The sequence below is a fragment of the Mustela putorius genome, unplaced genomic scaffold (assembly GCF_011764305.1).
Source record: "Mustela putorius furo isolate JIRA1106 unplaced genomic scaffold, ASM1176430v1.1 tig00000196_pilon_pilon_pilon, whole genome shotgun sequence".
NCBI classification, from domain to species: Eukaryota; Metazoa; Chordata; class Mammalia; order Carnivora; family Mustelidae; genus Mustela; species Mustela putorius.
Window position 1 is genome coordinate 15,133,802 of NW_025421310.1, and position 17,234 is coordinate 15,151,035.

Sequence of the window (17,234 nt, forward strand, 5' to 3'; positions counted from 1 at the left end):
ACCTTATCTATGAGCCAGGAGAAACAAAGAAACGTTAGAGATGTAACTTATATAATGATATAATATAGTATAATAATATAAATGTTATTATATAATAAACATAATCTATATAAATGCTATTATTTAACGTAGTATAACGTAACATAGGCAGTCACTTATATGAGCTTGAATATGGGGATGCTTAGTCATTTTGCGGTTTGCATGATGTTCTTGCTTCTGAATTCAGTTGTGGTCCTGCTGTGGTCCTCGGCGTGTCCCCCTCCAGCACATCTCGGTGTGGCTCTGTCTGGGTTGGGTGTTCTGTGTTGGTGTTGGTGTGTAACAGAACCCCATGGCCTCAGTGTGGGTGCCTCACCAACTCTCTGATGTCAGGGGCTGCTTTTCTTCTTTACCTGGAAGACTGCCCAGCTCCCTCACTGTTCTCCTGGCTTTCTCGCTCCTTCCACAGAGGACACAGTGACATCCTTTTTTTACTCTCTCTCCCTCTTTCCTTTTTTCTTTTTTTTTAAGTATAATGTATATTTAGTATATAAGTATACAGCTGGGTAATTTTTTTTTAAGATTTTATTTATTTATTTATCAGAGAGAGAGAGTGTGTGAGCGTGCATGAGCACAAGCAGGGGGGAGAAGCAGGCTTCCTGCTGAGCAAGGAGTCAGATATGGGACTTGATCCCAGGACCGTGGGATCTTGACCTGAGCCGAAGGCAGCTACTTAACCGACTGAGCCTCCCAGGCCCAGGTGTCCCCAGCTGGGTAATTCTTTACAGATTTGCACACACGTGTTACTACTGCCTGGAGGAAGAGAGTGGGCCTCATCACCATTGCTCCTTTGGGACAATGGAATCCCTATTCTGTTCTAGAACCTCATGTCAGTGGAGTTACACAGTATGTTTTATTTGTGTAAGGCTTCTTGAGCTCTACATAAAGTTTTCGGGATTCAACCATGGGGCTGCAGACACCAGTGGTTGGCTTGTTTTCTCACTGCTGAGTGATATCCCACGGGCTGAGTGACCCACTCATTCTTTTTCCGTTCCCTTCTTGATGGATCTTTGCATTCATTTCCAGGTTTTGATCATATTAAAAAGTAAGTCTGATTGTAACATCTCCCTGTCCCGGGAGATTGAGACCCTCTTAACGTTTATCCGCTCTTCTCAGAATTCACTGAAATCTCTTCACAGGGCCTGTAATGATGTGGCCGTTCTAGCCCCTGCCTGGCTTTTCGGCCTCAGTGTCTGCCTTCCTCTTCTTTGTCCTCTGAGTTCCCCCTGCTTTGTAAGGGGGCTCTGTATCCCCCCAGCCCCCGCCTTTGAACCACAGCTTAAAGGACACTTTCCGGCAAGCTTCACGGACCAGCCAGCCTCCACCCCTAGACTCCATACCTCCTCGGAGCTCCCTACACTTCTCCCTTCATCCTTCCAGTTGTGTATAACAGTTTGTGTGATTACTTAATATCTGTCATCAGACTGAGCTCCATGAGGACAGGCACCGGTTTCGTCTTAACCTCCAACAGTCGCCCAAACCAAAGCTTGCCCACGGTTAAGTACTCATTACATATTTCTGGAGTGCTGCATGTCGAGTAGACCCTTTTCCCATTCTGAGCCTCAGTGCTTTCCCCTCTCCCGTCACCCCCCCAAACACAGACTTTCTCCTGGGAACAGTCAGGGAACCTTGACTCCCCCTCTTTCCCTCTTCAGCAGCTGTGGGTGACGCACCCAGGGGCGGGCACCCCGCCCCACTGCGGACGCTGATTTGGCCTGGTTGGGCAAGGCCAGGGTTGCCTGGGGGGAGGTTACTCATCCTGGGCTCAGGTAAGAGGGCCCAGGTTGGGAGGCGGCACACCCAGGGGGAACGCTGAGGGAGCAGGACGGAGCCATGGACCCTGCCAGGAAAGCAGGCGCCCAGGCAGTGATTCGGACTACGGGCTGGCTGGTTCTGTTGATGCTCCTTCTTGGAGGAGGTGGGTCTGCTGGAGGGGATGGATGGGGTACAGTAGGGGCCCTAGGAAGGAGCTGTCTCCTACAAGGAGAGCTGTGGGGACAATCTTCCATCCTGAGCAGAAGGGGCTGTAGGAGAGATCCCCTACTTTGGGCAGAGGGACTATGGGGAGGATTCCTCCCTGGGGGGAGGTTCTTCCATCCTGAGCAGATGTGAGCTGTGGGAAGGACCCTCTGCCCTGGGCAGAAGGGGCAGTGGGAAGTGATCCCTCGCTGAGCCGCCTGGACTGTGGGAAGAGTTCTGCCACCATGAACGGAGAACTGTGGGAAGGTGTCCCTCTCATCCATAGCAGGGATCCCCCATCTGGAGCATAAGGGGCTGTGGGAAGGATGTTCCCACTGCAGGCATAGGGTGCTTTAAAGGAGAGGGGCACCAGATTGGTGGGGAGGTTTTCCTTACTCCTGTCCTGGAAAACGGTGGGCAACAGCATTGTCCCGTCCCGGGGACAGAGGGCATGGGAAGGACTATTTCTGCTTTCTGGGAGAAGGCTTCGGTAGGGATCCCTTAGTTCTGCTCGGCCCCGCATCCCCAGGAGCGCAGGCCCTGGAGTGCTACAGCTGTGTGCAGAAAGCAGATGACGGATGCTCTCCGCAGAAGACCAAGACGGTGAAGTGCGCGCCGGGCGTGAAAGTCTGCACAGAGGCCGTGGGGGCGGTGGAGACCAGTGAGTGGGGCCCTCTGGTCCATTCGTACCCGTTCAAGCTCCCCAAGCCAGGCCCCGCCTCCTTTTATCCCGCCCTTCTGAATTTGTCCACATCCATTCAACGCCCTCCATGCATCCCTTTCAGCCAGGTTGGAGCCCTTCAACACAATCACGCCGTTAGGGCGCGGGGCTGACAGGTGCTGCCTGAGTGGGGTGAGCTGGGAGAGCCCGGATTTGGGACCCAGTCCCCTTCGAGGGCACACCCTCTCCATTTCCGCCTTGTCCCCCCCCCCCGACCCCCCCCACCAGATTTCCCTACTCACCCTGTCCCTGCCAGAACCCTCTATCCCGTGACGATGCAGACCCCTCCGCAGGTCTCCTCCTAGGTTCCCTAGACTGAGGCTGCCTCCCACTAACCCACCCCCGAGGGGAATCCGGCCCCCATCTGAGGCTACAGCTCCTGGGAGGTCCCACCTGTCTCTGCTCCTGTGCCCTTTCTGTCAGTCTCCCAGTTCCTTCTTTTTTATTTATTTATTTTTTTTTTTTAAAGATTTTATTTATTTATTTGACAGACAGAGATCACAAGTAGGCAGAGAGGCAGGCAGAGAGAGAGAGAGGGAAGCAGGCTCCCTGCTGAGCAGAGAGCCCGATGCGGGACTCGATCCCAGGACCCTGAGATCATGACCTGAGCCGAAGGCAGCGGCTTAACCCACTGAGCCACCCAGGCGCCCTCCCAGTTCCTTCTTAAGATTCTTTGTGCGGTTCCATCCCTCTATCGCCCGGCCCCGTCCTACTGCACTCTTGGGCCTCCCCTCTCGGTTTTGTCCATCCGCCTGTCTGTTCCCTCCGACTCAGCTCTTTGAGGATCTGCCCCTCCGTCTGTCGTTCTTCCCCTGCGATCGGCTTTCTGAGGCCCCGGCCCTTCGACCCTGGCTCGGCTCTCTTCTGCTGGTGGTGGTGGGGTCCACTCGAGGCCCCGCCCCGAGCCCCGCCCCTGACTCCGCCCCCTCCCCTCTCCGCAGTCCACGGGCAGTTCTCGGTGGCAGTGCGGGGCTGCGGTTCGGGACTCCCGGGCAAGAATGACCGCGGCCTGGACCTTCACGGGCTACTGGCCTTCATCCAGCTGCAGCAGTGCTCCCAGGACCGCTGCAACACCAAACTCAACCTCACGTCCCGAGCTCTGAACCCCGCAGGTCGGTGGGGCGGGGCCCTAGGCTCGGAGGCGGAGCCACACCACCGCTGAGCCACTAGGATGATCCCAACCTGGAGGCGGGAGAACTCGGCACGTGCTGGGGGCGGGGTCACGCGGCGGCAGGCGGGGCTTCGTCGCCAGAGGCCGCGTGGGGAGGGACGCTAGGGGTGGGGCTATGCGGGAGGAGAGGGGCGACAGGCGGGGGCGGGCCACGCTCTGGGCGGGGCTAGGGGCGGAGACCTAGGCTGCAGGGACCCTCGGGCTGAGCTGGGCTTGCGGAGCTTTCTGGACCCCTTCCCTCCAACGCGCTCCCCTCGCAGGCAATGAGAGCGCGTACCAGCCCAACGGTGCCGAGTGCTACAGCTGCGTGGGACTGAGCCGCGAGGCGTGCCAGGGTACGGCGCCGCCCGTCGTCAGCTGCTACAACGCCAGCGACCGCGTCTACAAGGGCTGCTTCGACGGTAACGTCACCCTGACGGCAGGTGAGCGAGTGGGGGGCATGGGGTCAGCGGGAGTTGTGGTAGCCTCTCGGAGGCCTCACTGGCGGTGGGTAGCCCTTTCCCCAGAGTTCCCCCACCTCCAGCACGTTCTGGAAACGGTAGGCCTAAGTTCCCGCCTTCGCCTAGAGCGGCAGGAGAAACACAGCTCTACCCCGGACGTGGTGTGGGGGTACGGGTGCTTTTGTCCTAGAGTCTTTTTTGGACATACATCTCCGTAGAGGCCTGCCAGGTGCACAATGGGACGATGCGCTGTGGGAAATGTAAGCCTCCAAGCTTCTCGATTGCAGGGACTCGAGCTCTGGCTCCTTAAAAGGGCTGGGTTTAGGTTAGGGTTTATGTTAGGGCCGCCCACCTAACCACTTAGGAGAGAGGTAGTTCATCCTCCTGGCCTCTGCCCCAGGGAACCCTGAGGGGTGTACTTCAAATGCCTCTTCTGCCAGGTGCATTATGGGAGATGTTGTTCTGAACTTTTTTTTTTTTTTTTAAGATTTTTATTTATTTATTTATTTGACAGAGAGAAATCACAAGTAGATGGAGAGGCAGGCAGAGAGAGAGAGAGAGGGAGGGAAGCAGGCTCCCTGCTGAGCAGAGAGCCCGATGCGGGACTCCATCCCAGGACCCTGGGATCATGACCTGAGCCGAAGGCAGCGGCTTAACCCACTGAGCCACCCAGGCGCCCCTGTTCTGAACTCTTAAGACTGATTTTGGCAGGGGTGGGGGTGGAAGGGAGAGAGTCGGGGAAAATTGAAGAGAGGGATGTGGGGAAAGTTTGTTGGGCTCTTGGGTCTTATGAGAGGTGTATCCGGGTCCATACTTTCCCAGCTTTTCTCCTAAGGTATTGTGGTACTTGTAGTTCATCCTACTCACTTTTCTTCTCAAAAGTGGGAATCCGGGTTCACCATGTGCCAGAGACAGTGGGACAGAGTTTCTGGAAGTGGGGCTTGAAATAAGACTTTGGATTAATGGATGCAGAGCCCTTCTGTCCCCCGTATTAGGAGTTCTTGCCCTTTGTCTTGCCCCGAAATTTCCTTCTGGCTCTGCAACCCTCCCACCACTGACCCACCTGTGTCTCCCTCCTGCAGCAAATGTGACTGTGTCCTTGCCTGTTCGGGGCTGTGTCCAGGACGAGTTCTGCACCCGGGATGTGGTGACAGGCCCAGGGTTCACACTCAGTGGCTCCTGCTGCCAGGGGTCCCGCTGTAACTCGGATCTCCACAACAAGACCTTTTTCTCTCCTCGAATCCCACCCCTTGTTCTGCTGCCCGCTCCTAAGCCCACCACTCTGGCCACAACCACCTCCGTCACTACTACCCCAGCCCCAACCACACTCGTCTCTACCAGCAAACCCACCTCAGCCCCAGCCAGCCAGACTTCTCCACAGGGAGTACATCCAGAGACCTCCCAGAAAGGGGAATCTAGCGTGGCTGAAGGCGCCCCTGGCCACCAGGACCGAAGTAATATGGGGCATCACCCTACAAAAGGTGTGGCCTATAGTAAAGGCTCTGTGACTCCCTTCATTGGGCTGGTGGCCCCTCTGTTGGCTGTGGCTGCTGGCAACTTACTCTGAGTTTTTCCATCTAGAAACCATCTTGCCCTATTCCCTGGCCCTGGGCGCCCTCTCTTCACACTACTTCCCTTTCCCGGACTGGACTGGGCTGGCCCAGCCCCCGTTCTTCCAATCTTCCCTACTCTCCCCAGCTTCTGCTGCACTGGTTTGCGGCTTTGGGAAATAAAGTTACCGTTGTCTATATCCTGCCAGGGTGTTGCAGCTTTTTGAAGGCAGCAAATGCGTCTCCCTCATCTCTGTCTCTCTTTCCTGTCCTCATGGTGCCTAGGACCGAGAAAAGTCAGGGCTGTCATAGGGAAAATGGGAGAAACAATGATAAGCTTCCTCTTTGCCTTCTTACAGCCAACCTGGAATATGGGGGGTAGAGCGGGGTACTCATGCCTTCCTCTGCTTGGCTGCTGCCCCTTCCCCCCATCTCTGTGGCAATCGTTTGGGCGTCTGACTTCCTTACTAGACTGTGAGCTCCTCAAGGGCAGGGACCGTGCCTTATGCCCCTGTGTGATCAGCCTCTGGCACAGAAAGGTCTCAATAAAAGTTTGGTTCCTTTGTATAGTGTTTTGAAGGACTCATTTCTTATGCTAACCTCTCAGTGTAACCTCATAGCTGAGCTAAGGCAGGAATGCCAAGACCTTTAACAGAGAAGCTGAGATCTAGAACCACAGCCCTGGGGGAAGTTGAGGTTTGAACTGCTTTCATCTCCTGGGGTTTAGCCAGCTTGTGGCGATCCCACTGGTGAGGGGGCTGCCCTGTGAGACCACTAAGTGGTGACGAGGGTGAATGGGGCTCTTAGCAACATTTGGGAGCAGAAGGGGGCTTTGTTTCATGGCTTGGACGCCATCCCCAGCTCCCACCCACCTTGTCATCTGTTTGGCGGCTGCTGCCTTTTTTTTTTTTTTTTTAAGATTTTATTTATTTATTTGACAGAGAGAGAGATCACAAGTAGGCAGAGAGAGAGGAAGAGAGAGAGAGAGAGAGAGAGGAGGAAGCAAGCTCCCTGCTGAGCAGAGAGCCTGATGCGGGGCTTGATCCCAGGACTCCGAGATGATGACCTGAGCCAAAGGCAGAGGCTTAATCTGCCGGCCACCCAGGCGTCCTGCTTCTTCTTTTTTTTTTTTTTTTTTTTAAAGATTTTATTTATTTATTTGACAGAGAGAAATCACAAGTAGATGGAGAGGCAGGCAGAGAGAGAGAGGGAAGCAGGCTCTCTGCTGAGCAGAGAGCCCGATGCGGGACTCGATCCCAGGACTCTGAGATCATGACCTGAGCCGAAGGCAGCGGCTTAACCCACTGAGCCACCCAGGCGCCCCTTCTTTTTTTTTTTTTAATGGTCTGATTACCATTACAGGCCTAGGTTAATCTGTGAAAGCTAGTTATTATTTTCAAAGGTTTTATTTATTTATTTGGCAGAGAGAGTGTGTGTGTATAAGCAGGGAGAACACAAGAGGGAGAAGCAGGCTCCCCACAGAGCTGGGAGCCCGATGCGGGGCTCAATCCCACGACCCTGGGATCTGACCTGAGCCAAAGGCAGACAGACACTCAACCGACTGAGCCACCCAGGCACCTTGTGTTAGTCACTTTTAAAAGTCTTAACCACATACCAGGCCTGTACTGAGGGTGTTTGCAGCCGGAGTCACATTTAATTTTCCATATACATTCTCAGATGGGATGATTGGGGAAACTGAGGCTCAGAATGGTAAAGTAGTTTACCCACGGCAAGTAATCTGTGTATTGGATTCTGTTTTGTGTACTGTACCTGGATTAATGTACTTAATTTATACAACCATCCTATGAGGTAAGTATTAATTATCTGCATTTTATAAGATGAAGAAACCAGACCCAGAGAGGTTGAGAAACTTGCCGCAGGTCACCCAGCTAATAAGCACAGGAACCCAGATTTGGACCCCAGCAGACTGCCTTTACAGAGGGTGACCAAGATGGCCATAACTTTTCCCTCAGCTTGACTAAACTTGAGATAGACTTCTCTCTGTTTTTGAACCCCTGACCTCCCTCTTACCCTGGGCCCTTCCAGAATCCAGATGGCCTAACCACAGAAGCCCCAACCTCGCTTTTCTTAGAGCATTCACTTTGGAAAACTTGTCATTATAACTTCTTTCTCTGGTCCTTTGAGATGTATATAACTATCCTTAAAAGCCTCAGCTAGTTTTAGAGCCCAGAAAATGCCTTTCTCTAGGACCTGGGAGCCAGCTCTTTGAAATGTACATATCAAAGGACCTCGCACCCCTGTCTCCCAGTTTCCCCAGCAAGATGTCAGCCTCAACGGCTGCCGGTGCCGGCGCCTTCATCCAGGTTGTTAAATGGCCTCCTATCACGGAGATGCAAGCAAGTTTTCTTTTCCTTTGGGAGAGAGCCAATTAGTAAACACAGATACCCTAAGATCTTCGCCTCACCCCACCTTTTTAAAACCACTGCTCTTCGTTTCGGCTGAGTTGAGGTCAGCAGGAGTACTGGCCTCTCCAGAACCCCTCCAGCACCCCTGATGTTGTCAAGTCCAGTGTTGTTGGGGTTCTGTTGTCTACTGGAAAGAAACCATGCACATCTGAAATCATTTGCATCTTCCCAGAGAAGAATCTATTGCAGTTTATCAATCTTCTTATCATTTGCAAAGTTAAATCTAAACCTTATAGAATTGAGCCCCCAATCAGTAATAAATAGCAGGATATACAAAGCTACATTTGCCCCGGGGAATAATATTATCATATTATCAAGATAAACCTTCATTGGTTCTAGAAGTTAGACAGTGCTCCAGTAAGATGTTAGAAATGTAATCAGTTTTTGCTTTAATCTTATTTATAAAGTTTTAAAAAAATTTTTAAAGACTTTATTTATTTGACAGACAGAGATCACAAGTAGGCAGAAAGGCAGGCAGAGAGAGAGGAGGAAGCAAGCTCCCCGCCCAGCAGAGAGCCTGATGCAGGGCTTGATCCCAGGACCCCGAGATCATGACCCGAGCTGAAAGCAGAGGCTTTAACCCACCGACCCACCCAGGTGCCCCCCCACCATTTTTTTTTTTTTTTTTAAATGAAGTAGGTTCCACATCCAATATCTTGATCTGGGCCTGAATCCCAGATCAAGATTTACCATGCTCTGGGGTGCCTGGTGCCTCAGTCAGTTAAGCATCTGCCTTCAGCTCAGGGGGGCCCTGGGGTCCTGGGATCGAGCCCCGCATTGGGCTCCCTGCTCAGTCAGGAGCCTGTTTCTACTTCTCCCTCTGCCTCTCTCCCTGCTTGTGCTCTCTTGTGCATGCTTTCTCTCTCAAATAAATTAAATCTTCAGGAGAAAAAAAAAAAGTTGCATGCCAGCCAGGCGTCCCATGGCTGTGGTTAATTTTAATAACGTATTTTAACCTCATATATACAAACATTATCATTTATAAAAAGTAATCTATGTAAAACCATTATTAATGAGCTATTTTATGAGGGTTTTGTACTCAGTCTCTGGAATCCCTTGTGTATTTTATGCTTATATCACATTTCAGTGCACACTAGCTACATTTCAAGTATGCAGCATCTGAATCTTTAGAAATTGGCATAAGCAGATGGGGCGCCTGGGTTGCTCAGTGGGTTAAAGCCTCTGCCTTCGGCTCAGGTCATGATCCCAGGGTCCTGGGATTGAGCCCCACATCGGGCTCTCTGCTCAGTGGGGAGCCTGCTTCCTCCTCTCTCTCTGCCTGTCAAATAAATTAATAAATAAATAAAAATTTTTAAAAAAATTTGCATAAGCAGAACTACACAGCATTTCCTCATTTGTGTAAGTCTTCTTTCACTCCACAGAATGTGGAATATCATGGTTGTTTGTTTATTCTTTTACTGACGGACACCTGTGCTGTTTCCAGCTTGGGGCTATTATAGATAAAGCCCGCTATGAATATTCTTGTCCACTTGCTTTTATGGATGTAAGCTTTCATGGCTCGTGTGCCAACTCTCAGCAGAACTGCTGTGTCAGAGGATGGGTATGTGGTCAGCTTCGGAAAGAACTACCAGACCCTCTTCAAAACTGGTGGCACTGTGTCGCAGTCCTGCTAATGAATAAGAATTCCTGTCATTCCACATTCTCATCCGCCTGTGCTGTCATCCAGAGGTCTAAAAGTTATCCCATTTGTAGATGGGTTGTAGTATCTCGTGGTGCTTTTGGGGTGCATCTCTGAAGACTAGTCATGTTGAGTTGTTCCCCACTTGTTTGATGTTAGGGGGTAACAGGAACTGCTTTGTGGGGAGCTGAGAAGGTGTGAAATCAGAGCACGGGCAAAGGAACGGACTTGACTGTATAGGCTGACTTCTAGGCAGAATCAAGGGCCCACTGGAGGTTATGAGTCATGAATTTAAAGTAAGACTTTCCAGCAGGGTTGTGTGATTTTTCTCCAGCTTTGGTTACTTGCACGGGTTTAGGCAGTGAGCAGGTGGCAAGGGGGAATATTGCCAGATCGCCTTGTCAGTAGGACAAGGCTGGGGGCTCCAGCATGCATGCAAGAGAGAATGTCCATTCAGAATGGATTTAGCGTTGGAAAGGAGGGAAATTAGGACCTAGGGGATATGACAGATGGGTCATTCATTCATTCAGTTATTCATTTCATACATTTAAAAAAAAAGATTTTATTTATTTATTTGACAGAGATCACAAGTAGGCAGAAAGGCAGGCAGAGAGAGAGGGGGAGACAAGGCTCCCTGCAAAGGAGAGAGCCCGATGCGGGGCTCAATCCCAGTTCCCTGGGATCATGACCTGAACCAAAAGCAGAGGCTTTAACCCACTGAGCCACCCAGGCGCCCTCATTTCATACATTTTTAAAAAAAAGTTATTTATTTGAGAGAGAGAGAGAGAGAGTGAGTGCATGTGGGTGGGGGAGGGGCAGAGGGCGAGGGAGACAAGCAGACTCACCCCTTCATAATTTTTATTTAACATGTTCCATGGGTCAAGCATCGCACTGAGTGGTGGGGATCCAGCTGCGAACAAGAAATAGTGGTTCGGGCCCCGGTGAAGACGTGCTGTGGTTGAGCTGGTAAGAGCTTAGTTTCTAGAACCACAGCGCTGGCCTTCAAATCTTGGTCCCTCAGTCTGAGGTGGCAAGTTATTCAAGTCCTCTGTGCCTCAGTTTCTTTATCTTTAAAACAGACGTGACCTGCAAAGTAAGAAAATAGTCCAGAAATGGTGGGGCTGTGTCAAAAGGACACATCTGAAAGGGGCTCTCTATGACTGAATCTAGGGCAAGTTGAGCACCAAGCTAAATGATAGTGAAGGATTATAAACCATTAAATAAGCAGGAATCTGTGACTACATAGTGATATTAAGGGTGTGAATTAATTGGGACACCTGGGTGGCTCAGTTGGTTACGCGTCAGACTCTTGATTTCAGCTCAAGTCATGATCTCAGGGTGGTGAGATCAAGCCCTGTGTCCGGATCCATGCTCAGCGCAGAGTCTGCTTCTCCCTCTCCCTCTGCTTTCCCACCCTACTCCCCCTCTCTCAAAATAAATAAATAAAATCTGTTTTTAAAAAGGGTGTAAATCAATAAATAAGTAAATAAGTGAAAGCTCTTTCTTGCAGTCACAGGTCAACTCGTGACCGTGGAGGGTGTGGCAGAATCAGAACTCACCATTTGGGAACCTTCATGAGAATAACTGACTCAGGCAAGAGCCAATAATAGATGCTGTGATAGTTTGATTTATGATAAGAAATATATATGTGGTCGTTGGCTGGGTTTCTGGCACAGAGCTCCTAAAACCTGTGAAATTTCCTGAATGATAAGAGCAATCAAAGTGTCTTCATATTCATAACAAACCCCTTTCCATCACACCTGATATTATGGTAATGAGGGGGGCCGATGGGTGGGGGCTGGTTGCCTGGGGAACCGGTCAGGTGACTAGAGGGTTGGAACTTTCATTCCCACCTGGTCTGAGAGGTCTGAGCCACCTGGGAAGGGAGAGGGGCAGGGGATCCAATCAGTCCCTGGTAGCCAGTGATGTAATCAGTCTTACCTATGCAGAGAGATCCTCCGTAAAAACCTGAAAGGATGGGATATTTGAAGACCTTCTGAGTCGGTGATCTCCGGGCTCTAGTTGGGGCCTAGTTACACTTGGAGAGCATGGAGGCTCCCCCGTACCTCACCCCATGCATCTCTTCCATCTGGCTGTTCTGAGTTATATCTTTTTATAATAAACTGGTGATGTAGTAAGTAAAATGTTACTGAGTCCTGTGAGCCGCTCCAGCAAGGAGGGGGTTGTGGGAACCTCCACACTTGGTAGGAAGCACCTGAATCAGGGACATTGCATTGAGGGGGGGGGGGTTGTGGCACTGAGCCCTTCACCTGTGGGGACTGCCACTGTCCAGGTAAAGGTGTCAGAAATGAGAAATTGCTTGGTGGTGTTGGAAAAAACTTGATAGATGCTGAAACTAGTGGGGTTAAGTTTAAGGAGTAAGATATTTACGTGGTCAAAAATGATCTCTCCATCAGCTACTTCATTTCATAGGAAGGAATATTAACATAACATTATTATTTCATATGATTAATATTTATATTAAATATTTTAATATTATTATAATATTAACATAAAGAGACCCCCCACTTCCCCTACCCCTGTGCTTGACTAGCTCAGTCCAAGCAGCACATGACTCTTGATCTCAAGATACTGAGTTCAAGCCCCATGTGGGGCATAGAGATTACTTAAAAATAAAGTCCTTTAAAAGGAAGGAAGGAAAGGAAGGAAAAAAAGAAAAGAAAGAGAGAGGAAGGAAGAAAGGATGGACAGACAGACAACCTGGAAGCAGCGGCTAACTGAGTGATCAGAGTTAGTTAACATCACAAGTAATGGGACAGACATACATCATGGGCCTGCTGACACGATGTCCGAGAAAGACACAGTGTCGCTTCCGTGGTACTGGGCACACTGTTCTGAATCTAACCATGTGGGCCCATCAGACACGCCCAAACTGAGGCACCATCCACAAAGCAGCTGACCTCTGTTCCTCAGAAACACCCGTGTTAGGGGACAAAGGACGACAGAGACCTTGTTCCACCTGAAAGGGGAATGAGGAGGTCTGGCCACAGAATGCACGCAGGAGCCAGAATTTTCTTTTGCTACAAGAGACATGATTTAAGCAACTGGAAAAAACAATTTCAAGAAAGCTCACAAATTCGATAATTTATGTCCAGTGTTAATTGCCCAATTTAGACAAATATACTCTGGTCATAGAAGAGAAAGTCAGTGGCAAACAAAGAAATGTCAAATATTTTTAAAAAAAGAACAAGAAGCAACAACAAGAATACTGTTCTAAAGTATATAATAGTAGCGTGCCTGCCTCAGAGGGTTGTGAGGATTAAAATGAGTTAATACATGTAAATGGTTAGGGCAGTAGAAGGTGCTCACTCTGTGTTACTGTTTCTTCTGTCTTTATGTCTTTGGCATGTGACAAAGAGGAGATGTTTGCCAGATAAATGCTTGCTTATGTCTTACGGCCTCCATTGTTTCTAGGTGCCGGGCCCTGAGATCAGTTCTTTATGGGCCCCACGGAATGCTCAGGGCCGTCTTATGGAGTAGGATAAGCATTTGCTTTTCCAACGTTTATTATTATTATTATTATTTTATTTTTATTTTTAAAAATATTTTATTTATTTATTTGACAGAGAGATCACAAGTAGGCCGAGAGGCAGACAGAGAGAGAGGAGGAAGCAGGCTCCCCGCTGAGCAGAGAGCCTGAAGCGGGGCTTGATCCCAGGCCCCTGAGATAATGACCCGAGCTGAAGGCAGAGGCTTAACCCACTGAGCCACCCAGGTGCCCCTCCAACATTTATTATTTAAAAAATCTCAAGCAGACAAGTTGGAAAGATCACGGCAATGCAGGTTCATTTGCTCTGCACGTAGATTCGATGACTTCCAACACTTTTCCAGGCCCACTTCCTGATGTTCCATTTTACAGAGGCAAACACTGAGGTACAAACAAGCTTCCGTCACTTCCTCAAGGTCTCCCAGAGCGAGGATTTCAACCCAGGGAGCTTGACCCCAGAGGGTGCCCCAGAACAGCTAGTTCTCCTATTGGAAATTGGGGGACACAGCTGGGGAGGCCCTGCCCTCACCTGTAGCTCACCGTGTAGTATGGTGGTGTTCAGTATGGTAGCCGCTAACCGTGGGTCGCATACACATTTCTGTCTGAGTTCATTAAAATGAATTAAAATTTAAAATTCTGTTCCCCAGTTGCCTTTCAAGCGCTCAGATGTAGGTGGCTACATGGGGGTGCTAGAAAAGACCTCTGATTTCAGTTCCCATGGTGGCAGTGATGGCAGCGAGCCCTGGATCCCGGTTGGAGAATACAGCCGCAGACGGGGAAAAGTTCAGCCCCCTGGAGAATTACCCCTCACTCTGTAATCTTTTTAAACCTCTCTTCATTTCCTCCTCTTCAAGCTTGTCCTCCGTCCTCATCTCCACCCTGCCTCTGACCTGTCTGTCCTTAGCCGGGATCCAGTACTTTGTGTCCTGTGACCCTGTTTGCTCTGACGGTTGTCTGGACGAGCTTTGCAGTGGGGCCGAGTCAGGACTGCTGGGAGGCTGGAGTCGGTGTCCCTGCTGGGCTGGCTTTACACACGGTAAATCCATTCCTGGAAGAAGCTGCCAGTACAGCTCGAGATCCACATTCATAGTCCCGTGTTTCTGGCCTGTGTGGATCCGGGCCAGGACTTGGCTTCTGTGAGCCGCTGTGGCTTATTTGTAGAAATGGGTGAAATCATGAGTGCTTCCCCAGAAGAGCATGAGAATGATGAAGATGAGGTCCGCCAACCACCTGACCACCCTCGCCGGGAAGAGTGTTTACTTCTCCGTAGCTGCTATTATTGGTAGACGTTTTGTTTGCTTCCTGTTTTCTCCAACGTGTCTTTCTTTGAGAATGCCAGATACCAAAGCACGGTCTGGGGCTTCGACCCAGTGGATTAGAAATCCACATGGTGAAGTGTCCAGGCACCATTAGGTGTCATGACCATGGATTGAAACCCACTTGGGGTTTGGGGCCAATGGGCTATTTTTCCTGACTTACTGGTTTATGTGAAAAATTGGGCTGTACCACTTCAGTGAAAAACACAGTAAAATGTGCTTGTTAACCAACAGTCTGATAGGAGGTTCATGCATTTGTTATTTAATTAAAGACTATCTGGAATATTCCAGTTCCCCCTTTAGAAAGAGAATCGGGACACCTGTGTGGTTCAGTTGTTCGGGTGTCTGCCTTTGGCTCACGTATGATCCCATGGTCCTGGTATCAAGTCCTGCATCAGGGTCCCTGCTCAGCGGGGAGTCTGCTTTCCCTCTCCATCTCCCTCTGCTGCTCCCCCTGCTTGTGCTCTCTCTCTCTCAAATAAATTTAAAAAAAGAAGAGATGGAGGAAGGGAAGGAAGGGAAGGAAGGAAGGAAAGAAGGTAGGTTGGTTGATCATTGAGTCCTTGGAAGGAAGGAAGGAAGTTTGGTCGGTTGATTGATTGATTGTTGAGCCCTTGCAAAGCAATCTCTAGTTTCCACCCTAATAGAACTTCTGGTGATGATGATGGAGATGTCCTGTAGTCTGTGCTGGCCAGTGTGGTAGCCATGAGCACATGCTGAAAAATGGTGAGGGGTGCCCAGCTGGCTCAGTCTAGGAGAGCATGTGACTCTTGATCTCAGGGTTGTGGGTTCGAACCACACGTTTGGTGTAGAGTTTACTTTAAAAAAATCGTAAAAAAAAAAAAAAAATAAGCATGAGACATCGCAGAGTTGTAATTTTAATGAATTTTAATTAAACAGCCGTATATGGCTAGTGGCTACCACATTGGATAGCAAAGCTCTCCATGGACAGCCCAAGGCTCCTAATTCAGGATTCAGCATTGACAGGAAGTCTCCCCGACGGTGCTGGACTGTTCTTGGGAACCCGTCTGGGGTTTTCCAAAATCAGCATGGCTCTGGGCTGGCCCTTTAGTTTCTCTGAAACTCGTTACCCAATCTGTCAAGTGGGGGATAATGATGTCCCTTCCGCAAGGTGTCGTGACAATCAGGCTAAGACTCCATGCCACCTCCGCCCATTCCTAGCCGGCTGGCCTTGGGCAGGTTATGTCACCTTTCTCCAGCCTCAGATGCATCAACTTTAAGTTGGGAGTTAAGATGACCTTCCTCATAAGATGATTGCAAGGATTAAGCGGTATCTGTGGCACTCAGGGCGTGCTACAATCACAGCACGTTTTGTCCTTATTATAACGTCCTTGCCAAAGGACTGGACAAAAATTGTAGGTCACAGAGTCCACGGAGTCTCCTGCAGTGTTTCTTGGGCTTGGGTCTTTACTGCTGCTCTTGGAATTTATTTTCCTGTGTTACAGTAACAATTTATAAACCCATATTTGCTCTTCCCTTTTGAAGCAATGTTAGGTTTCGTTCGGTGACATTTTCATTTCTGTTTTGCAAATGGGTTTCACGCTGGTCTTGGTGTCAGATGTGTTTCTCACTGCCCCCCACCTGCCATGTGCTCAAACAAGTTTTTAAAAACACTGCCTGAATATTTTTTTAACTGGCGGGATCTCAAGATTACAGAGAAGTTGTGAGTATGGTACAAAGAAATTCTTTTTCTGAAACGGTCCGAGAGTGAGTTGCCAGTAGCATGCTCGTCACCTGTGGATATTCCATGTGTTTTTCCATGAACAAGGCCCTCTTCCTGTAGAGCCTCCCAGATGAGTAGTATTAGCATCGATCAGTTACTGCCCCCCAGTCCCTACACTCCATCCAGTTGTCGCCGGCTGTCCCAACTATGGCTTCTGTCTTGTCCCAGTAAAGGTTCCAGTCTGGATTCTTGCACTGCGTGACCTTGCATGTCTCTGTGTCCTCCTTTAGTCTGGAAACATTCTTCATTCTTTCCTTGAACTTCATGACTCTTGCAGAAATGACAGGCTGGTTTGGGGGTGGATGTCCGTAAACATGCACTTGTCCAGTATCTTCTTAGAATCCACGTCTGACCAAGCGTCTTTGGCAGGAGCGTCATGGAGGTAACGTGGGTCTTCTTCTGTCCACCCAGGTGCCCCAGATTAATGTATTTAAAATAGAATATTGTTTTGCTTTTCCAGTTTCCAGTTCTAAGCTCAAAGCTCTGCTCTTCCTTTCCTCTTTTCTTGTGAAAAATGCCAGATTTGGGGTACCTGGGAGGCTCAGTCAGTTAAGCATTTGCCTTCAGCTCCGGTCATGATCCCAGGGTCCTGGGATCGAGCCCTATGTGGGGTCCCCTGTTCAGTGGGGAGCCTGCTTCTGCCTCCGCCCCTTCCCCTCCTCTCTCTCTCTCACTCTCTCACAAAATTAAATAAATAAAAACTTTTTTAAAAAAGAAAAGA

The 17,234-nt window shown here is 49.7% G+C and overlaps 1 protein-coding gene across 1 annotated transcript; it reads left to right on the plus strand.

Annotated features, from left to right (window-relative positions):
* The first annotated feature begins 739 nt into the window (after positions 1-739).
* On the plus strand, positions 740-6,447 carry LYPD3 (LY6/PLAUR domain containing 3). The gene is made up of 5 exons (XM_004767709.3): positions 740-1,957; positions 2,528-2,659; positions 3,661-3,831; positions 4,151-4,312; positions 5,413-6,447. Exons 1-5 carry the CDS (start codon positions 1,873-1,875, stop codon positions 5,895-5,897), a joined length of 1,035 nt encoding a protein of 344 aa, XP_004767766.1. The 5' UTR covers positions 740-1,872; the 3' UTR covers positions 5,898-6,447.
* The last annotated feature ends 10,787 nt before the right edge of the window (positions 6,448-17,234 follow it).

Coding starts and splice junctions, on each gene's coding strand:
- LYPD3 (XM_004767709.3), top strand. CDS start 1,873: ATGGACCCTGCCAGGAAAGCAGGCGCCCAGGCAGTGATTCGGACTACG. Junction 3,832..4,150: donor CCGAGCTCTGAACCCCGCAG/GTCGGTGGGGCG, acceptor CTCCCCTCGCAG/GCAATGAGAGCGCGTACCAG. Junction 4,313..5,412: donor TAACGTCACCCTGACGGCAG/GTGAGCGAGTGG, acceptor TCCCTCCTGCAG/CAAATGTGACTGTGTCCTTG.